We start from the raw sequence: 27,005 nt of genomic DNA, 5'->3' as shown, positions 1-27,005 counted from the left end.
CCAGTTAACCCACTGTTCCTAATCCAGTTAACCCACTGTTCCTAGACCAGTTAACCCACTGTTCCTAGACCAGTTAACCCACTGTTCCTAATCCAGTTAACCCACTGTTCCTAGACCAGTTAACCCACTGTTCCTAGACCAGTTAACCCACTGTTCCTAGACCAGTTAACCCACTGTTCCTAGACCAGTTAACCCACTGTTCCTAGACCAGTTAACCCACTGTTCCTAGACCAGTTAACCCACTGTTCCTAGACCAGTTAACCCACTGTTCCTAGACCAGTTAACCCACTGTTCCTAGACCAGTTAACCCACTGTTCATAGACCAGTTAACCCACTGTTCCTAGACCAGTTAACCCACTGTTCCTAGACCAGTTAACCCACTGTTCCTAGACCAGTTAACCCACTGTTCCTAGACCAGTTAACCCACTGTTCCTAGACCAGTTAACCCACTGTTCCTAGACCAGTTAACCCACTGTTCCTAGGTCAGTTAACCCACTGTTCCTAGACCAGTTAACCCCACTGTTCCTAGACCAGTTAAACCCACTGTTCCTAGACCAGTTAACCCACTGTTCCTAGACCAGTTAACCCACTGTTCCTAGACCAGTTAACCCACTGTTCCTAGACCAGTTAACCCACTGTTCCTAGACCAGTTAACCCACTGTTCCTAGGTCAGTTAACCCACTGTTCCTAGACCAGTTAACCCCACTGTTCCTAGACCAGTTAAACCCACTGTTCCTAGACCAGTTAACCCACTGTTCCTAGACCAGTTAACCCACTGTTCCTAGACCAGTTAACCCACTGTTCCTAGGCCGTCATTGAAAATAATAATTTGTTCTTAACTGACTTGCCAAGTTAAATGAAGGTAAAATAAAAAATAAAAAAAACATTGCAAGCACCATGCTATACCAACTGAGCTACACAGGAGCACGTACCCTGGCTACATACTCTGGGTAGTAATTGCATGAGATATGATGATGAAGCTGAGGATATGGAGGAGCGGTGAGCTAACGGGGATGCAGATAAAGGAGTTGACAGTGTGTTTAACACACATCTAGATCCAGACAGATATAATGGAGTTGACAGTATGTTTAACACACATCTAGATCCAGACAGATATAATGGAGTTGACAGTATGTTTAACACACATCTAGATCCAGACAGATATAATGGAGTTGACAGTATGTTTAACACACATCTAGATCCAGACAGATATAATGGAGTTGACAGTATGTTTAACACACATCTAGATCCAGACAGATATAATGGAGTTGACAGTATGTTTAACACACATCTAGATCCAGACAGATATAAGTCCGACGTGAAGGATTTACTTCAGACCACGGACAAGGCCCAAATCCCCGTCATTCGCGTAAAGAACAAATGGAAATACAGGGGGCTGAGATTCAGGTGTCTTGTGAGAATTCGTCGGCGAGTGTGTAACCCTCCTCAACCAATATCTATTAGCCAATGTGCAATCACTGGAGAATAAACTGGATGATCTCCGTTCGTGTCTATCCTACCAACAGGACATTAAAAACTGTAATATCTTATGTTTCACCGAGTCGTGGCTGAACTACAACACGTATAATATACATGTTGTCGGTGCATCGGCAGAACAGAACAGCTACGTCCGGTAAGACGAGGGCGGTGGTCGGTGTCTATTTATCAATCACAGCTGGTGCGCGATGTCTGACATTAAGGTCGTCTCGAGGTATTGCTCGCCTGAGGTAGAGTACCTCATGATAAGCTGTAGACCACACTACCTACCAAGAGAGTTCTCATCTATATTATTCGTAACCATCTATTTACAACCACAAACTGATGCTGACACTAAGACCGCACTGAACGAGCTGTGTAAGGCCACTCAACGAGCTGTGTAAGGCTACTCAACAAGCTGTGTAAGGCCACTCAACAAGCTGTGTAAGGCCAGTCAACCAGCTGTGTAAGGCCACTCAACGAGCTGTGTAAGGCTACTCAACCAGCTGTGTAAGGCCACTCAACGAGCTGTGTAAGGCCACTCAACGAGCTGTGTAAGGCCACTCAACGAGCTGTGTAAGGCCACTCAACGAGCTGTGTAAGGCTACTCAACGAGCTGTGTAAGGCCACTCAACGAGCTGTGTAAGGCCACTCAACGAGCTGTGTAAGGCCACTCAACGAGCTGTGTAAGGCCACTCAACGAGCTGTGTAAGGCCACTCAACGAGCTGTGTAAGGCCACTCAACGAGCTGTGTAAGGCCACTCAACGAGCTGTGTAAGGCCACTCAACGAGCTGTGTAAGGCCACTCAACGAGCTGTGTAAGGCCACTCAACGAGCTGTGTAAGGCTACTCAACGAGCTGTGTAAGGCCACTCAACGAGCTGTGTAAGGCCACTCAACCAGCTGTGTAAGGCCACTCAACCAGCTGTGTAAGGCCACTCAACGAGCTGTGTAAGGCCACTCAACCAGCTGTGTAAGGCCACTCAACGAGCTGTGTAAGGCTACTCAACGAGCTGTGTAAGGCTACTCAACGAGCTGTGTAAGGCTACTCAACCAGCTGTGTAAGGCCACTCAACCAGCTGTGTAAGGCCACTCAACGAGCTGTGTAAGGCCACTCAACGAGCTGTGTAAGGCCACTCAACGAGCTGTGTAAGGCCACTCAACGAGCTGTGTAAGGCCACTCAACGAGCTGTGTAAGGCCACTCAACGAGCTGTGTAAGGCTACTCAACGAGCTGTGTAAGGCCAGTCAACAAGCTGTGTAAGGCCAGTCAACCAGCTGTGTAAGGCCACTCAACGAGCTGTGTAAGGCTACTCAACCAGCTGTGTAAGGCCACTCAACCAGCTGTGTAAGGCCACTCAACGAGCTGTGTAAGGCTACTCAACCAGCTGTGTAAGGCCACTCAACGAGCTGTGTAAGGCCACTCAACGAGCTGTGTAAGGCCACTCAACGAGCTGTGTAAGGCCACTCAACGAGCTGTGTAAGGCCACTCAACGAGCTGTGTAAGGCCACTCAACGAGCTGTGTAAGGCCACTCAACCAGCTGTGTAAGGCCACTCAACCAGCTGTGTAAGGCCACTCAACGAGCTGTGTAAGGCCACTCAACGAGCTGTGTAAGGCTACTCAACCAGCTGTGTAAGGCCACTCAACGAGCTGTGTAAGGCTACTCAACGAGCTGTGTAAGGCTACTCAACGAGCTGTGTAAGGCAACTCAACGAGCTGTGTAAGGCTACTCAACCAGCTGTGTAAGGCCACTCAACGAGCTGTGTAAGGCCACTCAACGAGCTGTGTAAGGCCACTCAACGAGCTGTGTAAGGCCACTCAACGAGCTGTGTAAGGCCACTCAACGAGCTGTGTAAGGCCACTCAACGAGCTGTGTAAGGCCACTCAACGAGCTGTGTAAGGCCACTCAACGAGCTGTGTAAGGCCACTCAACGAGCTGTGTAAGGCCACTCAACGAGCTGTGTAAGGCCACTCAACGAGCTGTGTAAGGCCAGTCAACAAGCTGTGTAAGGCCAGTCAACCAGCTGTGTAAGGCTACTCAACGAGCTGTGTAAGGCCAGTCAACAAGCTGTGTAAGGCCAGTCAACCAGCTGTGTAAGGCTACTCAACCAGCTGTGTAAGGCCACTCAACCAGCTGTGTAAGGCCACTCAACGAGCTGTGTAAGGCTACTCAACCAGCTGTGTAAGGCCACTCAACGAGCTGTATATAAGGCCACTCAACGAGCTGTGTAAGGCTACTCAACGAGCTGTGTAAGGCCACTCAACGAGCTGTGTAAGGCCACTCAACGAGCTGTGTAAGGCTACTCAACGAGCTGTGTAAGGCCACTCAACGAGCTGTGTAAGGCCACTCAACGAGCTGTGTAAGGCCACTCAACGAGCTGTGTAAGGCCACTCAACGAGCTGCGTAAGGCCACTCAACGAGCTGTGTAAGGCCACTCAACGAGCTGTGTAAGGCCACTCAACCAGCTGTGTAAGGCCACTCAACCAGCTGTGTAAGGACACTCAACCAGCTGTATAAGGCCACTCAACCAGCTGTATAAGGCCACTCAACGAGCTGTATATAAGGCCACTCAACGAGCTGTATATAAGGCCACTAAACCAGCTGTGTATAAGGCCACTCAACGAGCTGTATGTAAGGCCACTCAACGAGCTGTATGTAAGGCCACTCTACCAGCTGTATAAGGCCATAAGAAAACAGGAAAATGCTCATCCAGAAGCGGCACTCCTAGTGGCCGGGATTTAATTGCAGGAAAACTTTAATGGGTTTTACCTCATTTCTATCAGCATGTCACATGTGCAACTCTCGATCACCTTTAGCTCTCCATCGCCCTCTATTTGGCAAATCTGACCATAACTATATCCTCCCGATTCCTGCTAACAAGCAAAACTAAAGTAGGAAGTCCCAGTGACTCCCTCAAGTGGTCGGATGCTACGCTACAGGACTGTTTTGCAGACTGGAATATGTTCCGGGATTCATCCAATGGCATCGAGGAGTATACCACCTCAGTCACCGGCTTCATCAATAAGTGCATCGACGACGTCGTCCCCACAGTGACCGTACATATTCCAACCAGAAGCCATGGATTACAGGCAACATCCGCACTGAGCTAAAGACAAGACAAGGACTGAGAGGAGGGTACTGACTTGTAGAAAGGACAGAGAGAGAGAGAGAGAGAGAGAGAGAGAGAGAGAGAGAGAGAGAGAGAGAGAGAGAGAGAGAGAGAGAAAGAGAGAATGAGAGCGAGAAAGAGAGAGAATGAGAGCGAGAATGAGAGCGAGAATGAGAGCGAGAATGAGAGAGAGAATGCGAGCGAGAGACCATGGTTACTGATCAAAACCTTAGAAAACCCTTGACAAAGTACAAGGTTTGGCATTGAGAAGGGTAGACACAGGAAAACCTGTCTCCCTGTAGAGGAAAGGCTGTGCAACCACTGCACCACAGCAGAACCCGAGACGGAGCTACATTTCCTGGCAAAATGTCTAAAATATAAAACAATTATTGGAGTGTCATTTCCCTAAATTTGAACCTTATTCAAGGTTTCAAAGACCTCTCTGGTGAGAAAAGGCTACCCGTCCTGTTGGGGGAGGACGCAGAGAGCTGTGGGTTGGCAGCGCACTACATTGAAGACCTCTCTGATGAGAAAAGGCTACCCGTCCTGTTGGGGGAGGACGCAGAGAGCTGTGGGTTGGCAGCGCACTACATTGAAGACCTCTCTGATGAGAGTAGGCTACCCGTCCTGTTGGGGGAGGACGCAGAGAGCCAATGCGAACACAGAGAGCCCTGTGAACACAGAGAGCCCTGTGAACACAGAGAGCCCTGTGAACACAGAGAGCCAAGGCGAACACAGAAAGCCCTGTGAACACAGAGAGCCAAGGCGAACACAGAGAGCCAATGCGAACACAGAGAGCCCTGTGAACACAGAGAGCCCTGTGAACACAGAGAGCCCTGTGAACACAGAGAGCCAATGCGAACACAGAGAGCCAATGCGAACACAGAGAGCCAATGCGAACACAGAGAGCCAATGCAAACACAGAGAGCCAATGCGAACACAGAGAGCCAATGCGAACACAGAGAGCCAATGCGAACACAGAGAGCCCTGTGAACACAGAGAGCCCTGTGAACACAGAGAGCCCTGTGAACACAGAGAGCCCTGTGAACACAGAGAGCCCTGTGAACACAGAGAGCCTAGGCGAACACAGAGAGCCAAGGCGAACACAGAAAGCCCTGTGAACACAGAGAGCCAAGGCGAACACAGAAAGCCCTGTGAACACAGAGAGCCCTGTGAACACAGAGAGCCAAGGCGAACACAGAAAGCCCTGTGAACACAGAGAGCCCTGTGAACACAGAGAGCCAAGGCGAACACAGAGAGCCAATGCGAACACAGAAAGCCCTGTGAACACAGAGAGCCCTGTGAACACAGAGAGCCAAGGCGAACACAGAGAGCCCTGTGAACACAGAGAGCCAAGGTGAACACAGAAAGCCCTGTGAACACAGAGAGCCCTGTGAACACAGAGAGCCAAGGCGAACACAGAGAGCCCTGTGAACACAGAGAGCCAAGGCGAACACAGAGAGCCCTGTGAACACAGAGAGCCAAGGCGAACACAGAGAGCCCTGTGAACACAGAGAGCCAAGGCGAACACAGAGCCCTGTGAACACAGAGAGCCCTGTGAACACAGAGAGCCAAGGTGAACACAGAGAGCCCTGTGAAAACAGAGAGCCAAGGTGAACACAGAGAGCCCTGTGAACACAGAGAGCCAAGGTGAACACAGAGAGCCAAGGCGAACACAGAGCCCTGTGAACACAGAGAGCCAAGGCGAACACAGAGAGCCAAGGCGAACACAGAGAGCCCTGTGAACACAGAGAGCCCTGTGAACACAGAGAGCCCTGTGAACACAGAGAGCCCTGTGAACACAGAGAGCCCTGTGAACACAGAGAGCCCTGTGAACACAGAGAGCCAAGGCGAACACAGAGAGCCCTGTGAACACAGAGAGCCCTGTGAACACAGAGAGCCCTGTGAACACAGAGAGCCCCGTGAACACAGAGAGCCAAGGTGAACACAGAGAGCCCTGTGAACACAGAGAGCCAAGGCGAACACAGAGAGCCAATGCGAACACAGAAAGCCCTGTGAACACAGAGAGCCCTGTGAACACAGAGAGCCAAGGTGAACACAGAGAGCCAAGGCGAACACAGAGAGCCCTGTGAACACAGAGAGCCTCTCTCTCTGCCTCTCTCTTCCCTCGCCCTCCTGTAAAATCTCTCCCTCTCCCTCCTGTAAAATCTCTCTCTCTCTCCCCATTCATCCTCTTTTTGGGGGTCTGGTAACAACTAATTTCATTCATAACTGCCAGCTTGAACCAGTGCTTATACCTTCCAGGTTAAATTATTCATAGCATTCTTCTGAATACATTAGGATGATGTGGGGAAAACTAACTTTACATTAGGATGATGTGGGGAAAACTAACTTTACATGAGGATGATGTGGGGAAAACTAACTTTACATGAGGATGATGTGGGGAAAACTAACTTTACATGAGGATGATGTGGGGAAAACTAACTTTACATGAGGATGATGTGGGGAAAACTAACTTTACATGAGGATGATGTGGGGAAAACTAACTTTACATGAGGATGATGTGGGGAAAACTAACTTTACATGAGGATGATGTGGGGAAAACTAACTTTACATGAGGATGATGTGGGGAAAACTAACTTTACATGAGGATGATGTGGGGAAAACTAACTTTACATGAGGATGATGTGGGGAAAACTAACTTTACATTAGGATGATGTGGGGAAAACTAACTTTACATTAGGATGATGTGGGGAAAACTAACTTTACATTAGGATGATGTGGGGAAAACTAACTTTACATTAGGATGATGTGGGGAAAACTAACTTTACATTAGGATGATGTGGGGAAAACTAACTTTACATTAGGATGATGTGGGGAAAACTAACTTTACATTAGGATGATGTGGGGAAAACTAACTTTACATTAGGATGATGTGGGGAAAACTAACTTTACATTAGGATAATGTGGCTGTGGTGAAAGCTAACTTTACAGTAGTGAACTACATAGGGCCCTGGTCAACAGAAGTGAACTACATAGGGCCCTGGTCAACAGAAGTGAACTACATAGGGCCCTGGTCAACAGAAGTGAACTACATAGGGCCCTGGTCAACAGTAGTGAACTAGATAGGGCCCTGGTCAACAGAAGTGAACTACATAGGGCCCTGGTCAACAGTAGTGAATTACATAGGGCCCTGGTCAACAGAAGTGAAATACATAGGGCCCTGGTCAACAGAAGGGAAGTACATAGGGCACTGGTCAACAGAAGGGAACTAGATGGGGCCCTGGTCAACAGAAGTGAAGATGTCGTTCCCATAGCAACGATAAAAACATTCCCTAACCAGAAACCGTGGATTGATGGCAGCATTCGTGAAACTGGAAAGCGCGAACCACTGCTTTTAATCAGGGCAAGGTGTCTGTAACATGACCGAATATAAACAATGCAGCTATTCCTCCGCAAGGCTATTAAACAAGCTAAGCGTCAGTACAGAGACAAAGCAGAATCTCAATTCAACGGCTCAGACACAAGAGGCATGTGGCAGGGTCTACAGTCAATCACGGACTACAAGAAGAAACCCAGCCCAGTCACGGACCAGGATGTCTTGCTCCCAGGCAGACTAAATAACTTTTTTGCCCACTTTGAGGACAATACAGTGCCACTGACACGGCCTGCAACGAAAACATGCGGTCTCTCCTTCACTGCAGCCGAGGTGAGTAAGACATTTAAACGTGTTAACCTCGCAAGGCTGCAGGCCCAGACGGCATCCCCAGCCGCGCCTCAGATCATGCGCAGACCAGCTGGCCGGTGTGTTTACGGACATATTCAATCAATCCCTATACCAGTCTGCTGTTCCCACATGCTTCAAGATGGCCACCATTGTTCCTGTTCCCAAGAAAGCTAAGGTAACTGAGCTAAACGACTACCGCCCGCAGCACTCACTTCCGTCATCATGAAGTGCTTTGAGAGACTAGTCAAGGACCATATCACCTCCACCCTACCTGACACCCTAGACCCACTCCAATTTGCTTACCGCCCCAAATAGGTCCACAGACGACGCAATCTCAACCACACTGCACACTGCCCTAACCCACCTGGACAAGAGGAATACCTATGTGAGAATGCTGTTCATCGACTACAGCTCGGCATTCAACACCATAGTACCCTCTAAGCTCATCATCAAGCTCGAGACCCTGGGTCTCGACCCCGCCCTGTGCAACTGGGTACTGGACTTCCTGAAGGGCCGCACCCAGGTGGTGAGGGTAGGCAACAACATCTCCTCCCCGCTGATCCTCAACATGGGGGCCCCACAAGGGTGCGTTCTGAGCCCTCTCCTGTACTCCCTGTTCACCCACGACTGCGTGGCCACGCACGCCTCCAACTCAATCATCAAGTTTGCGGACGACACAACAGTGGTAGGCTTGATTACCAACAACGACGAGACGGCCTACAGGGAGAAAGAAGGGGAGGGCCCTCGGAGTGTGGTGTCAGGAAAATAACCTCACACTCAACGTCAACAAAACTAAGGAGATGATTGTGGACTTTCAGGAAACAGCAGAGGGAACACCCCCCTATCCACATCGATGGAACAGTAGTGGAGAGGGTAGCAAGTTTTAAGTTCCTCGGCATACACATCACAGACAAACTTAATTGGTCCACTCACACTGACAGCGTCGTGAAGAAGGCGCAGCAGCGCCTCTTCAACCTCAGGAGGCTGAAGAAATTTGGCTTGTCACCAAAAGCACTCACAAACTTCTACAGATGCACAATCGAGAGCATCCTGGCGGGGTGTATCACCGCCTGGTACGGCAACTGCTCCGCCCTTAACCGTAAGGCTCTCCAGAGGGTAGAGAGGTCTGCACAATGCATCACCGGGGGCAAACTACCTGCCCTCCAGGACACCTACACCACCCGATGTTACAGGAAGGCCATAAAGATCATCGAGGACAACAACCACCCGAGCCACTGCCTGTTCACCCCGCTATCATCCAGAAGGCGAGGTCAGTACAGGTGCATCAAAGCTGGGACCGAGAGACTGAAAAACAGCTTCTATCTCAAGGCCATCATACTGTTAAACAGCCACCACTAACATTGAGTGGCTGCTGCCAACACACTGTCATTGACACTGACCCAACTCCAGCCACTTTAATAATGAGAATTGATGGGAAATTATGTAAATATATCACTAGCCACTTTAAACAATGCTACCTTATATAATGTTACTTACCCTACATTATTCATCTCATATGCATACGTATATACTGTACTCTATATCATCGACTGCATCCTTATGTAATACATGTATCACTAGCCACTTTAACTATGCCACTTTGTTTACTTTGTCTACATACTCATCTCATATGTATATACTGTACTCAATACCATCTACTGTATGCTGCTCTGTACCATCACTCATTCATATATCCTTATGTACATATTCTTATCCCCTTACACTGTGTATAAGACAGTAGTTTAGGAATTGTTAGTTAGATTACTTGTTGGTTATTACTGCATTGTCGGAACTAGAAGCACAAGCATTTCGCTACACTCGCATTAACATCTGCTAACCATGTGTATGTGACAAATAAAATGTGATTTGACTTGATTTGAGGAGGTGTATCTGAGATGGGGGTGTCCTAGAGGGGAAACTGACAATTGATATATGCCATTGGATGAGGTAATGTTTTAGCACGTTGATGTTGAACCAACTATGTTCAACTATGTTGAACCAACAACGAGAAGTAGAACCTCGTTTTAGGAGAGTAAACTGATCATTTATAGCTAATGATCTGAGAGTCAAACAGGGCTATGGTGAAGATCATATATAATTAAAGATGGACTTTATAATATAACTCTGACTAGTGTGTGGTTTGCTCTCTCAATGTTTAGCAATACAGGAAATGACCACGACAACGTTAAAGAACTAGTGGTCGGTCATCTGTAGTTCCACTTCCTCAAAAACAAAGAGTAGATCGATTGTTCGGCAGGACATATGCAAAACTGCTGTGTTGATAGTGAATTTGCAAATCTAGTACAAATTCAAGGTGACGTTGTTTAACAGCCATTTACCAAACATACAGAGATAACAATTACTAGTACAGACAATTACAGAGTTTAATATCTGACGCTTGTAGGACAAACATGTACAGAGATAACAATTACTAGTACAGACAATTACAGAGTTTAATATCTGACGCTTGTAGGACAGTGCATTGCTGCAATTAGCTGGGAAAATGCCTATAGACAATTGTTGAAGAGGAGGGAAAGGAGGACGAGGAGGAGGATAAGGAGGAAGAGGAGAGGCAGTGATGGAGACGAAGGGGTTACCTACGTGAGAAGAGACCGCTGGGGGAAGCTGAAGTTGCCGTGGGTGATGCGGTCCACAAAGTTGAGAGGGATTCTCTGTATGTGTTCACAGTTGAGCATGACGAAGTCGTACTTTACAGATCAGCAGAGAGCTGTCTGTGATCAGCACCACACGCTCTCTCTCGTTGTTCCAATGGTCAACCCTGAAGACGGGAAGGAAGTTACGATGAAAACACATTCTCTTTCACACCAAACACATGACAGAGAGGTGGGGACCAGACAGAGAGACGGGGACCAGACAGAGAGACGGGGACCCGACAGAGAGGTGGGGACCAGACAGAGAGGTGGGGACTAGACAGAGAGGTGGGGACCAGACAGAGAGGTGGGGACCAGACAGAGAGGTGGGGACCACAGAGAGGTGGGGGACCAGACAGAGAGGCGGGGACCGACAGAGAGGTGGGGACCCGACAGAGAGGCGGGACCAGACAGAGAGACGGGGACCCACAGAGAGGTGGGGACCAGACAGAGAGGCGGGGACCCGACAGAGAGGCGGGGACCCGACAGAGAGGCGGGGACCCGACAGAGAGGTGGGGACCAGACAGAGAGGCGGGGACCAGACAGAGAGGTGGGGACCAGACAGAGAGGCGGGGACCCGACAGAGAGGCGGGGACCCGGGACAGAGAGGCGGGGACCCGACAGAGAGGCGGGGACCCGACAGAGAGGAGGGGACCAGACAGAGAGGCGGGGACCAGACAGAGAGGCGGGGACCCGACAGAGAGGCAGACAGAGAGGTGGGGACCAGACAGAGAGGCAGACAGAGAGGTGGGGACCAGACAGAGAGGCGGGGACCAGACAGAGAGGCGGGGACCCGACAGAGAGGCGGGGACCAGACAGAGAGGCGGGGACCCGACAGAGAGGCGTGGGACCCGACAGAGAGGCGGGGACCCGACAGAGAGGTGGGGACCAGACAGAGAGGCGGGGACCAGACAGAGAGGTGGGGACCAGACAGAGAGGTGGGGACCAGACAGAGAGGTGGGGACCAGACAGAGAGGTGGGGACCAGACAGAGAGGCGGGGACCAGACAGAGAGGTGGGGACCAGACAGAGAGGTGGGGACCAGACAGAGAGGTGGGGACCAGACAGAGAGGCGGGGACCAGACAGAGAGGTGGGGACCAGACAGAGAGGCGGGGACCAGACAGAGAGGCGGGGACCAGACAGAGAGGCGGGGACCAGACAGAGAGGTGGGGACCAGACAGAGAGGCGGGGACCAGACAGAGAGGTGGGGACCAGACAGAGAGGTGGGGACCAGACAGAGAGGTGGGGGACCAGACAGAGAGGTGGGGACCAGACAGAGAGGCGGGGACCAGACAGAGAGGCGGGGACCAGACAGAGAGGCGGGGACCAGACAGAGAGGCGGGGACCAGAGAGGCGGGGACCAGACAGAGAGGTGGGGACCAGACAGAGAGGCGGGGACCAGACAGAGGCGGGGACCAGACAGAGAGGTGGGGACCAGACAGAGAGGCGGGGACCAGACAGAGAGGTGGGGACCAGACAGAGAGGTGGGGACCAGACAGAGAGGTGGGGACCAGACAGAGAGGCGGGGGACCAGACAGAGAGGTGGGGACCAGACAGAGGCGGGGACCAGACAGAGAGGTGGGGACAGACAGAGAGGCGGGGACCCCAGAGAGGCGTGGACCCGACAGAGAGGTGGGGACCCGTGAGCACTCGGCCACTTTCAATTTCACAATCTCACAGCAAAACAATAGCACAACATTCACACTATATAACAACCCACCTATGTATTTCCCCTCAATACACTATCAACTTCTTTCACGGTCAGGCACAACTTGATTCATAAAATGCAAAAAGTGTTAGAATGCAGAGAAAGTTTAGAACAGAGAGAAACACAAGAGTAAAGCTTTGATTCACTAGTCTCCTGCTGTGCCGGCCTACTATATAATGATCGGAGGGAATTGTGCAGAATTAAATACACACAAAAATGAATTCTGTGGGTGCTAGATTGACTCAGTTCACAGTCTGCTCTGCGGGATGCTGCCGCTGATGATGAGGAAGGGGGAGGTCATTGAATGTAGCAGGGTAGGGGGGTGAGATTGACTTCACAGTCTGCTCTGTGGGCTGCTGAGGTTGATGATGATGAGGAGGAGGAAGTAATTTAGCTAGTTGGCAGGTGAGTGGTAGGCTCTTTTCCCAATTCATCCTTCCTCAATTTCTCTCAACGCCTCAAAGCCCCATTGAGAAGGTCAGAGGGGAGGGACCTTGTACCTTCTCCTCCAATACAGTTGTGATACAACACAGGTGGGTGAGGAGATAGGATACAACACAGGTGGGTGAGGAGATAGGATGGAAGTCAACAAGGAAAGACCAAGAGAGACACAGCACTAGTAGCCATTGTGTGGTGATGTCACCCGCCCTGAGATTCTAGCCCAAGATAATGATAGGATAACTGACACTGCTTTGTGGGTATGAACCAAGATAATGGTAGGATAACGGACACTGCTTTGTAGGTATGAACCAAGATAATGGTAGGATAACGGACACTGCTTTGTGGGTATGAACCAAGATAATGGTAGGATAACGGACACTGCTTTGTAGGTATGAACCAAGATAATGGTAGGATAACGGACACTGCTTTGTAGGTATGAACCAAGATAATGGTAGGATAACGGACACTGCTTTGTGGGTATGAACCAAGATAATGGTAGGATAACGGACACTGCTTTGTGGGTATGAACCAAGATAATGGTAGGATAACGGACACTGCTTTGTGAGTATGAAGTGCTGTTGTGGACTGGGGTCGCATCATTGGTCAGTCATACAGGGATTGTTACGCCCACACCAATGATCATGGACCTCATCCGCAGCTGTAAATCTGTGTAATATTGTTGGGGCAAAATGGTTGTTACAGTGGATAGCTTGAGGTGAATAGGACCATACATACTGTTGGGCTGTCCCCGGCTAAAAAAAAAATCTTAGTCGACCGATTGGTCGAAATGTTTCAATGTGTATTTTTCCATATATAGACACACCCTATGTGTTTGAATAAAATCAACTATATGCATTGAGCTTGTCTGACGCTTTAAGCTTGTACTGTTTGATGAAATAAGACACAAATGACTCAAGAGGGAGCCAGAGATCTACATCACCAGAAGAAAAAAATAGAAAAAAAACAAATGCAACCTGATCCAATCATTCTCCTCCTGCTCCTTTAACTGTCTGAAGCTTGTGCTTCAGAAAACTTGCAACATTGTATCAAATAGTCTGTGCCCTCAGAGCTTCCTGCTCCAGTGAGATCAGGACAGACACAGCTGTAGACTAGTTGATCAAGGGATAAGAAGCAGTGATCGACTTGAGCAGGAGTTCACCGGGAGCGGAGCAGACGCACCTCAAATTCTCCTGTTCCTGTTCCTCTTATCGAATATTAGCTTTTTGTGGAGCTCCTGAACCTACTGAGTACTGAAACCTATTTCAGTCAAAGTCCAGCACGGATAAGAAGCAGTGGTTGACTTGGGCAGGAGTTCACCAGAGCTCAGTACCGGAACGTCAAATTGCTTGAGCTCCTGTTCCTCTCATAGAATATCAGCTCAAGAGTATTGTGGAGCTCCTAACACCTAACTATAAACAGTACCAGCACCTGTTTCAGTTCACGTCAAGCACTGATAAGAAGTAATCATGGTAGGCCTATTATCATGACATTGTTCTCTTTCACGCTGAGGGGTTATCGAAAGGGAGAGAGCAGGAAAGATTTTTCACATAGATTGAGGAACTATTTGTAATTCTCAATTGATTCTAAAAACAGACTTTGTTTACTTGCTGTTTGAGGTGAAGAAAACTTTATTTTGAGAAGCTCCACAGGTCATTATTGGTGGTGCATTAAGCCAATCAGAAACACTAATCAGTTCCCCCAATTGGGACCAGGTCCACCCTGGACTAGAACAGCCTCTATGACCAGGTCCACCCTGGACTAGAACAGCCTCTATGACCAGGTCCACCCTGGACTAGAACAGCCTCTATGACCAGGTCCACCCTGGACTAGAACAGCCTCTATGACCAGGTCCACCCTGGACTAGAACAGCCTCTATGACCAGGTCCACCCTGGACTAGAACAGCCTCTATGACAAGGTCCACCACTCCACCCTGGACTAGAACAGCCTCTATGACCAGGTCCACCCTGGACTAGAACAGCCTCTATGACCAGGTCCACCCTGGACTAGAACAGCCTCTATGACCAGGTCCACCCTGGACTAGAACAGCCTCTATGACCAGGTCCACCCTGGACTAGAACAGCCTCTATGACCAGGTCCACCCTGGACTAGAACAGCCTCTATGACCAGGTCCACCCTGGACTAGAACAGCCTCTATGACAAGGTCCACCACTCCACCCTGGACTAGAACAGCCTCTATGACCAGGTCCACCCTGGACTAGAACAGCCTCTATGACCAGGTCCACCCTGGACTAGAACAGCCTCTATGACCAGGTCCACCCTGGACTAGAACAGCCTCTATGACAAGGTCCACCACTCCACCCTGGACTAGAACAGCCTCTATGACCAGGTCCACCCTGGACTAGAACAGCCTCTATGACCAGGTCCACCCTGGACTAGAACAGCCTCTATGACCAGGTCCACCCTGGACTAGAACAGCCTATATGACCAGGTCCACCCTGGACTAGAACAGCCTCTATGACCAGATCCACCACTCCACCCTGGACTAGAACAGCCTCTATGACCAGGTCCACCCTGGACTAGAACAGCCTCTATGACCAGGTCCACCCAGGACTAGAACAGCCTCTATGACCAGGTCCACCCTGGACTAGAACAGCCTCTATGACCAGGTCCACCCTGGACTAGAACAGCCTCTATGACCAGGTCCACCCTGGACTAGAACAGCCTCTATGACCAGGTCCACCCTGGACTAGAACAGCCTCTATGACCAGGTCCACCCTGGACTAGAACAGCCTCTATGACCAGGTCCACCCTGGACTAGAACAGCCTCTATGACCAGGTCCACCTGGACTAGAACAGCCTCTATGACCAGGTCCACCCTGGACTAGAACAGCCTCTATGACCAGGTCCACCCTGGACTAGAACAGCCTCTATGACCAGGTCCACCTGGACTAGAACAGCCTCTATGACCAGGTCCACTCTGGACTAGAACAGCCTCTATGACCAGGTCCACCCTGGACTAGAACAGCCTCTATGACCAGGTCCACCCTGGACTAGAACAGCCTCTATGACCAGGTCCACCCTGGACTAGAACAGCCTCTATGACCAGGTCCACCCTGGACTAGAACAGCCTCTATGACCAGGTCCACCCTGGACTAGAACAGCCTCTGACCAGGTCCACCCTGGACTAGAACAGCCTCTATGACCAGGTCCACCCTGGACTAGAACAGCCTCTATGACCAGATCCACCACTCCACCCTGGACTAGAACAGCCTATATGACCAGGTCCACCCTGGACTAGAACAGCCTCTATGACCAGGTCCACCTGGACTAGAACAGCCTCTATGACCAGGTCCACCCTGGACTAGAACAGCCTCTATGACCAGGTCCACCCAGGACTAGAACAGCCTCTATGACCAGGTCCACCCTGGACTAGAACAGCCTCTATGACCAGGTCCACCCTGGACTAGAACAGCCTCTATGACCAGGTCCACCCTGGACTAGAACAGCCTCTATGACCAGGTCCACCCTGGACTAGAACAGCCTATATGACCAGGTCCACCCTGGACTAGAACAGCCTCTATGACCAGATCCACCACTCCACCCTGGACTAGAACAGCCTCTATGACCAGGTCCACCCTGGACTAGAACAGCCTCTATGACCAGGTCCACCCTGGACTAGAACAGCCTCTATGACCAGGTCCACCCTGGACTGGAACAGCCTCTATGACCAGGCCCAACCTGGACTAGAACAGCCTCTATGACCAGGTCCACCCTGGACTAGAACAGGCCTACCTCTAAGTCTAACAAGGAGAAACGTTTTCCTAGTCATTTATGTCAGAAGGACACACACACACACACACACACACACACACACACACACACACACACACACACACACACACACACACACACACACACACACACACAAGTTATTCACGGTGGCATGGATTCTCCGTCCCTCTCAGTCTCTCTTATTCTCCCTCCCTCCCTCGCTCACTCACTCCCTGGTGAGCTGGGAACACTCCCTGGTGAGCTGGGAACACTCCCTGGTGAGCTGGGAACACTCCCTGGTGAGCTGGGAACACTCCCGGTGAGCTGGGAACACCTGGGAACACTCCCTGGTGAGCTGGGAACACTCCCGGGTGAGCTGGGAACACTCCACGGGTGAGCTGGCTGGGAACACTCCACGGGTGAGCTGGCTGGGAACACTCCCGGGTGAGCTGGCTGGGAACACTCCCTGGTGAGCTGGGAACACTCCCTGGTGAGCTGGGAACACTCCCGGGTGAGCTGGCTGGGAACATTCCCCGGGTGAGCTGGCTGGGAACATTCCCCGGGTGAGCTGGCTGGGAACATTCCCCGGGTGAGCTGGCTGGGAACACTCCACGGGTGAGCTGGCTGGGAACATTCCCCGGGTGAGCTGGCTGGGAACACTCCACGGGTGAGCTGGCTGGGAACATTCCCCGGGTGAGCTGGCTGGGAACATTCCCGGGTGAGCTGGCTGGGAACACTCCCCGGGTGAGCTGGCTGGGAACATTCCCCGGGTGAGCTGGCTGGGAACATTCCCGGTGAGCTGGCTGGGAACATTCCCGGTGAGCTGGCTGGGAACACTCCCGGGTGAGCTGGCTGGGAACATTCCCGGGTGAGCTGGCTGGGAAACATTCCCGGGTGAGCTGGCTGGGAACATTCCCCGGGTGAGCTGGCTGGGAACATTCCCGGGTGAGCTGGCTGGGAACATTCCCCGGTGAGCTGGCTGGGAACATTCCCGGGTGAGCTGGCTGGGAACATTCCCCGGGTGAGCTGGCTGGGAACATTCCCGGGTGAGCTGGCTGGGAACACTCCCGGGTGAGCTGGCTGGGAACATTCCGGGTGAGCTGGCTGGGAACATTCCCGGGTGAGCTGGGGAACATTCCCGGGTGAGCTGGCTGGGAACACTCCCAGCTGGCAAACACTCCCCGGTGAAGGCTGGGAACACTCCCGGTGAGCTGGCTGGGAACATTCCAGCTGAGAACAGCTGGGAACATATATCAGCTGAGAACAACCAGGTACTATATATCAGCTGAGAACAACCAGGTACTATATATCAGCTGAGAACAACCAGGTACTATATATCAGCTGAGAACAACCAGGTACTATATATCAGCTGAGAACAACCAGGTACTATATATCAGCTGAGAACAACCAGGTACTATATATCAGCTGAGAACAACCAGGTACTATATATCAGCTGAGAACAACCAGGTACTATATATCAGCTGAGAACAACCAGGTACTATATATCAGCTGAGAACAACCAGGTACTATATATCAGCTGAGAACAACCAGGTACTATATATCAGCTGAGAACAACCAGGTACTATATATCAGCTGAGAACAACCAGGTACTATATATCAGCTGAGAACAACCAGGTCCTATATATCAGCTGAGAACAACCAGGTACTATATATCAGCTGAGAACAACCAGGTACTATATATCAGCTGAGAACAACCAGGTCCTATATATACCCGCTGAGAACAACCAGGTCCTATATATCAGCTGAGAACAACCAGGTACTATATATCCGCTGAGAATAACCAGGTACTATATATCAGCTGAGAACAACCAGGTTCTATATATCAGCTGAGAATAACCAGGTACTATATATCAGCTGAGAACAACCAGGTACTATATATCAGCTGAGAACAACCAGGTTCTATATATCAGCTGAGAACAACCAGGTTCTATATATCAGCTGAGAACAACCAGGTTCTATATATCAGCTGAGAACAACCAGGTACTATATATCAGCTGAGAACAACCAGGTACTATATATCAGCTGAGAACGACCAGGTCCTATATATCAGCTGAGAACAACCAGGTACTATATATCAGCTGAGAACAACCAGGTACTATATATCAGCTGAGAACAACCAGGTACTATATATCAGCTGAGAACAACCAGGTACTATATATCAGCTGAGAACAACCAGGTACTATATATCAGCTGAGAACAACCAGGTACTATATATCAGCTGAGAACAACCAGGTACTATATATCAGCTGAGAACAACCAGGTACTATATATCCGCTGAGAACAACCAGGTACTATATATCAGCTGAGAACAACCAGGTACTATATATCCGCTGAGAACAACCAGGTACTATATATCAGCTGAGAACAACCAGGTACTATATATCAGCTGAGAACAACCAGGTTCTATATATCAGCTGAGAACAACCAGGTACTATATATCAGCTGAGAACGACCAGGTACTATATATCAGCTGAGAACGACCGGGTACTATATATCCGCTGAGAACAACCAGGTACTATATAATCAGATGAGAACAACCAGGTTCTATATATCAGTGGGGGTTTTCAGTTACACTGTTGATGGGAACGCAACACATACACAGTACATCATCACAACTTGTTGAAACAGGAAATCTGTTGTTTTGTAACTTCCTGTTATACGATTTCTTCTTCTGCTCATCCAGCAGGCGTAGAATGGCTACGGAAGACCAGGACATAGTAGGGTGAGAGAGATATGAACGGAGATAAACTCACTCGGCCATCAGCCAGACACCATGGACATGGCCATCCTCATCCTGATTGACCAGAGCCTTGATGTCCTCAAGAGCTTGGTCCATGGTCCCTGGCTAAACAGAAACGACAACAAAACACATGGTTAAAGATCATTCCGCCGTAAATGGGACAATTATTAGATGTAGAAGCACAACCGGTTTCAATGTCTCTTAATAAGAACAAAATGTTTTGTTGTGTTTTCTCTGCAGTCCAGCAGTATGACTCTGTACCGTAATACCCTGTATATAACCTCCACATTGACTCTGTACCGTAACACCCTGAATATAGACTCCACATTGACTCTGTACCGTAACACCCTGTATATAACCTCCACATGGACTCTGTACCGTAATACCCTGTATATAACCTCCACATTGACTCTGTACCTTAATACCCTGTATATAACCTCCACATTGACTCTGTACCGTAACACCCTGAATATAGACTCCACATTGACTCTGTACCGTAACACCCTGTATATAACCTCCACATGGACTCTGTACCGTAATACCCTGTATATAGACTCCACATTGACTCTGTACCGTAACACCCTGAATATAGACTCCACATTGACTCTGTACCGTAACACCCTGAATATAGACTCCACATTGACTCTGTACCGTAATACCCTGTATATAGCCTCCACATTGACTCTGTACCGTAATACCCTGTATATAGCCTCCACATTGACTCTGTACCGTAACATCCTGTATATAGACTCCACATTGACTCTGTACCGTAACACCCTGAATATAGACTCCACATTGACTCTGTACCGTAATACCCTGTATATAGCCTCCACATTGACTCTGTACCGTAACACCCTGAATATAGACTCCACATTGACACTGTACCGTAATACCCTGTATATAACCTCCACATTGACTCTGTACCGTAATACCCTGTATATAGACTCCACACTGACTCTGTACCGTAATACCCTGTATATAACCTCCACATTGACTCTGTACCGTAATAACCTGTATATAACCTCCACGTTGACTCTGTACCGTAATACCCTGTATATAACCTCCACGTTGACTCTGTACTGTAATACCCTGTATATAACCTCCACGTTGACTCTGTACCGTAATACCCTGTATATAACCTCCACATTGACTCTGTACCGTAATACCCTGTATATAACCTCCACATTGACTCTGTACCGTAGTACCCTGTATATAACCTCCACATTGACTCTGTACCGTAATACCCTGTATATAACCTCCACATTGACTCTGTACCGTAACACCCTGTGTATATAGCCTCCACATTGACTCTGTACCGTAACACCCTGTATTTAGCCTCCACATTGACTCTGTACCGTAACACCCTGTATATAGCCTCCACATTGACTCTGTACCGGTACCCCCTGTATATAGCCTCCACATTGACTCTGTACCATAATACCCTGTATATAGCCTCCACATTGACTCTGTACCGTAACACCCTGTATATAGCCTCCACATTGACTCTGTACCGTAATACCCTGTATATAGCCTCCACATTGACTCTGTACCGTAATACCCTGTATATAGCCTCCACGTTGACTCTGTACTGTAATACCCTGTATATAACCTCCACATTGACTCTGTACCGTAATACCCTGTATATAACCTCCACATTGACTCTGTACCGGTACCCCCTGTATATAACCTCCACATTGACTCTGTACCGTAATACCCTGTATATAGCCTCCACATTGACTCTGTACCGGTACCCCCTGTATATAGCCTCCACATTGACTCTGTACCGTAACACCCTGTATATAGCCTCCACATTGACTCTGTACCGTAACACCCTGTATATAGCCTCCACATTGACTCTGTACCGTAATACCCTGTATATAGCCTCCACATTGACTCTGTACCGGTACCCCCTGTAAATAGCCTCCACATCGACTCTGTACCGGTACCCCCTGTAAATAGCCTCCACATCGACTCTGTACCGGTACCCCCTGTATATAGCCTCCACATCGACTCGGTACCGTAATACCCTGTATATAGCCTCCACATCGACTCTGTACCGGTACCCCCTGCATATAACCTCCACCTCAGTGGGTGGTTTTCAAATGATTATTTTTTGATGACCCATGTCTGGGGTCATGTTGGGTGTTGGGTAGTATATTTATTTAATATTATATGAATCCTATACCTTTAAAATGGCCAATTTGGTTGCAATACAATTAGCTTAATTTCTTAAAGATCAAATTATATTTCAACAAAATAATGTAGCAGGAATTCAGAACAACTTGAGAGGGTGGGTGTCAAAAGCCTCTTTCTTGTTGCTTTTTTGAAGGAACCTTCCGGTTACTAGTCCAACGCTCTAACCACTCTGAAGGAACCTTCCGGTTACTGGTCCAACACTCTAACCAATCTGAAGGAACCTTCCGGTTACTAGTCCAACGCTCTAACCACTCTGAAGGAACCTTCCGGTTACTGGTCCAACGCTCTCACCACTCTGAAGGAACCTTCCGGTTACTAGTCCAACGCTCTAACCACTCTGAAGGAACCTTCCGGTTACTAGTCCAACGCTCTAACCACTCTGAAGGAACCTTCCGGTTACTAGTCCAACGCTCTAACCACTCTGAAGGAACCTTCCGGTTACTAGTCCAACGCTCTAACCACTCTGAAGGAACATTCCGGTTACTGGTCCAACGCTCTAACCACTCTGAAGGAACCTTCCGGTCACTAGTCCAACGCTCTAACCACTCTGAAGGAACCTTCCGGTTACTAGTCCAACGCTCTAACCACTCTGAAGGAACCTTCCGGTTACTGGTCCAACACTCTAACCAATCTGAAGGAACCTTCCGGTTACTAGTCCAACGCTCTAAAGGAACCTTCCGGTTACTGGTCCAACGCTCTAACCAATCTGAAGGAACCTTCCGGTTACTAGTCCAACGCTCTAACCACTCTGAAGGAACCTTCCGGTTACTGGTCCAACGCTCTCACCACTCTGAAGGAACCTTCCGGTTACTAGTCCAACGCTCTAACCACTCTGAAGGAACCTTCCGGTTACTAGTCCAACGCTCTAACCACTCTGAAGGAACATTCCGGTTACTGGTCCAACGCTCTAACCACTCTGAAGGAACCTTCCGGTCACTAGTCCAACGCTCTAACCACTCTGAAGGAACCTTCCGGTTACTAGTCCAACGCTCTAACCACTCTGAAGGAACTTTCCGGTTACTAGTCCAACGCTCTAACCACTCTGAAGGAACCTTCCGGTCACTAGTCCAACGCTCTAACCACTCTCAAGGAACCTTCCGGTTACTAGTCCAACGCTCTAACCACTCTGAAGGAACCTTCCGGTTACTAGTCCAACGCTCTAACCACTCTGAAGGAACCTTCCGGTTACTAGTCCAACGCTCTAACCACTCTGAAGGAACCTTCCGGTTACTAGTCCAACGCTCTAACCACTCTGAAGGAACCTTCCGGTCACTAGTCCAACGCTCTAACCACTCTGAAGGAACCTTCCGGTCACTAGTCCAACGCTCTAACCACTCTGAAGGAACCTTCCGGTTATTGGTCCAATGCTCTAACCACTCTGAAGGAACCTTCCGGTTATTGGTCCAATGCTCTAACCACTCTGAAGGAACCTTCCGGTTACTAGTCCAACGCTCTAACCACTCTGAAGGAACCTTCCGGTCACTAGTCCAACGCTCTAACCACTCTGAAGGAACCTTCCGGTTACTAGTCCAACGCTCTAACCACTCTGAAGGAACCTTCCGGTTACTAGTCCAACGCTCTAACCACTCTGAAGGAACCTTCCGGTTACTGGTCCAACGCTCTAACCACTATGAAGGAACCTTCCGGTCACTAGTCCAACGCTCTAACCACTCTGAAGGAACCTTCCGGTTACTGGTCCAACGCTCTAACCACTCTGAAGGAACCTTCCGGTTACTGGTCCAACGCTCTAACCACTCTGAAGGAACCTTCCGGTTACTGGTCCAACGCTCTAACCACTCTGAAGGAACCTTCCGGTTACTAGTCCAACGCTCTAACCACTCTGAAGGAACCTTCCGGTTACTGGTCCAACGCTCTAACCACTCTGAAGGAACCTTCTGGTCACTAGTCCAACGCTCTAACCACTCTGAAGGAACCTTCCGGTTACTGGTCCAACGCTCTAACCACTCTGAAGGAACCTTCCGGTTACTGGTCCAACGCTCTTAACCACTCTGAAGGAACCTTCCGGTTACTGGTCCAACGCTCTAACCACTCTGAAGGAACCTTCCGGTCACTAGTCCAACGCTCTAACCACTCTGAAGGAACCTTCCGGTTACTGGTCCAACGCTCTAACCACTCTGAAGGAACCTTCCGGTTACTAGTCCAACGCTCTAACCACTCTGAAGGAACCTTCCGGTTACTAGTCCAACGCTCTAACCACTCTGAAGGAACCTTCCGGTTACTAGTCCAACGCTCTAACCACTCTGAAGGAACCTTCCGGTTACTAATCCAACGCTCTAACCACTCTGAAGGAACCTTCCGGTTACTGGTCCAATGCTGTAACCACTCTGAAGGAACCTTCCAGTCACTAGTCCAACGCTCTAACCACTCTGAAGGAACCTTCCGGTTACTGGTCCAACGCTCTTAACCACTCTGAAGGAACCTTCCGGTTACTGGTCCAACGCTCTAACCACTCTGAAGGAACCTTCCGGTTACTAGTCCAACGCTCTAACCACTCTGAAGGAACCTTCCGGTTACTGGTCCAACGCTCTAACCACTCTGAAGGAACCTTCCGGTTACTGGTCCAACGCTCTAACCACTCTGAAGGAACCTTCCGGTTACTGGTCCAACGCTCTAACCACTCTGAAGGAACCTTCCGGTTACTGGTCCAACGCTCTAACCACTCTGAAGGAACCTTCCGGTTACTGGTCCAACGCTCTAACCACTCTGAAGGAACCTTCCGGTTACTGGTCCAACGCTCTAACCACTCTGAAGGAACCTTCCGGTTACTAGTCCAACGCTCTAACCACTCTGAAGGAACCTTCCGGTTACTAGTCCAACGCTCTAACCACTCTGAAGGAACCTTCCGGTTACTAGTCCAACGCTCTAACCACTCTGAAGGAACCTTCCGGTTACTAGTCCAACGCTCTAACCACTCTGAAGGAACCTTCCGGTTACTAGTCCAACGCTCTAACCACTCTGAAGGAACCTTCCGGTCACTAGTCCAACGCTCTAACCACTCTGAAGGAACCTGTCCATGTCTGACCTCAGAGTAAGTCAAAGATAAGCACACAACACTTGGACACGTTGATTAATAACGTGATTAGTTTAGGAGTGTCCGTCTGGCCTGGCAGCTGATTAAGCACTGGTGTATTTACTGTAGGTGTGAACACACGGAGCCGGGATGATGGAGATGTTTAAATCTGTTCACATTGTGTCTTGAGACAAGTTACATTTCATGAATCTGCGCAGGGGAACCCATGGGCATGTTCCACATGAATGGGATTAATTGAATTTACTAAACATAATATTGTTTTAAGCCATTATTTTTAGGACAATGCTAATTTGGAACCGTTCTTATTCGGTATTTACTGTAGATATAATTACTGTAAGCATGATTTACATACATGTAACAACAGGGCATCGTGTACAGCTTCCGGTTTGTTCTATAATGATGCCCCGTGTTCAAGTCAGTATTAAGCTTTACCCTCAAGACGAAGAACCGCTTCAGTTTAAACTGGTCCAGTGTTGAGGTCCATCGAGCCCCAGCATCAGGTGTCGTAGGGCCAACGGGGCCTTTCTCCTCTGTCCCCGGGTGTCCACTGTCCAGGCCTTGGAGGTCTGGCTGACCCGGTGTCTTATCTAAAGCAGGGGGCTGATAGGAGGTATCGGCAGGGTCTAGGTGAGAGGATGAGAAGCCTGGTTCTGGTTCTACCAGGTCCACAGGCTTCAATGTGACTGTTTTACCCTCAGACATGGTGATGTCCTGTGTATGACCTGAACAAAATAACATACAGTCCACAATTATTAACACCTTTGATAAAGATGAGAGAGAAAAATACTGTATAAAATACCAAATAAAATAAAAAGAATACTGATCTATATTGTATGCAAAAAAAAACAATTGAGGGAGGAAGGGGATTTTAATAAAAAAATATATTTTTAAATATATCTGAAAAAGATAGGGGCTCAAATGTATTGGCACCCCTGTTTTCAATACCTCACCATGCGAGGATAACGAGTATTTTTCAAAAATGTTTTATGAGATTGGAGAACATAGCTCTGTATGTGAATTATTTATTTGATACACAATATATTTTTTTGCTCGTCTTTATCAAGGGTGCCAATAATTCTGGACCTGACCGTACATCTTATTTTACAGTCTTACCCACAACTGACAGACAAATGGCACCCTTTTCCCGTTATAGTGCACTAGTTTTGATCAGCCCCCATTGAGTTTTGGTCAAAAGTAGTGCACTGTTAGGAATATGGTATGACTTGGGACACTATTTATCTTGCACAAATGTAAGCTACATTGGTTGTCATGTTTAGACAGTTGGTAATTCATGTTTGACAGCTTTAATCACTGATTAAACAACTTGTGTTGACTTCCTGGATTCAATCCACATTTATTGAGCAAGTAGACTACTATCCGTCAAGTAGACTACACTTACTACGATTCGGTCTTGATTCATCAAAAGTAGACTATTGCACTTTAGGGCAGGAAGTATTTCAGAGGGGGAAAAAAGTATTTTTCACAAAGAACAGAGCCCTTCATCTATATTACGCACCAAGCAATCTGACATTGCACTTTTTTGTTACGCTTTTTATTGAAATAATATCGACATAAAACTCCTTACTTACAAACATATTCGGATAGTATAATTAGCCGTAGGAGGCTATACTTACTAGTAGTTCGTGGACGTGAGTGAAAGATGCGCAGCGGCAGCAGGTGTTTCCTTGTTCCTTGTATTATTATAATGGGCGGGGCCGTGGTTACGCACACGGAAACAAAACACTTGTTTGTTCACTTTGACAGGTAGCTCTGATCCTGGGCGTTCCACTCACTGGACCAGTAACAGGAAGGAACGCACTTAACGCGCTGGACCAGAGCTGTAGCCTAAAAGAGTAAATTAACCAGCTTTACCTGAACAGAATGTTGTCTTGATATAAATGCCTTGCCTGATTTGTCTAAGGATGCGTAGCTTAGGCTATGTAGGACAACCAGGCCACAGTCAGCTATATTTGATATCAATTAAATGTAATTCAATTACATTTCTATTTAAAAATGTGTCACATTTAGTGCGTATTCCACTCATACATTGTGGTTGCAGGGCCTAGCCTATAGCTCCTCACACCACAACAAACATGTCAGAATTGTATCTAAATAGATCAAGCCACGCTTCAAATAGGCCTACAGTCTATGAAATATGTCCATAGTGAATGCCATACCTCATCATTTCC

General features: G+C 48.7%; 1 protein-coding gene across 1 annotated transcript in view; it reads right to left on the bottom strand.

The window, feature by feature from the left end:
* Positions 1–26,532, bottom strand: part of tprg1 (tumor protein p63 regulated 1) — an 81,301-nt gene extending 54,769 nt beyond the window's left edge. Inside the window, 5 exon segments of the mRNA XM_052475653.1 lie at positions 10,876–10,985; positions 10,987–11,053; positions 19,582–19,673; positions 25,249–25,538; positions 26,451–26,532. Coding sequence (XP_052331613.1) covers positions 10,876–10,985; positions 10,987–11,053; positions 19,582–19,673; positions 25,249–25,518 — 539 coding nt within the window. The 5' untranslated portion in view covers positions 25,519–25,538; positions 26,451–26,532.
* Positions 26,533–27,005: the final 473 nt, after the last annotated feature.

Source organism: Oncorhynchus keta, chromosome 22, assembly GCF_023373465.1.
Source record: "Oncorhynchus keta strain PuntledgeMale-10-30-2019 chromosome 22, Oket_V2, whole genome shotgun sequence".
In the NCBI taxonomy this organism is placed as follows: Eukaryota; Metazoa; Chordata; class Actinopteri; order Salmoniformes; family Salmonidae; genus Oncorhynchus; species Oncorhynchus keta.
This window is presented reverse-complemented; position numbering and strand designations above follow the sequence as displayed.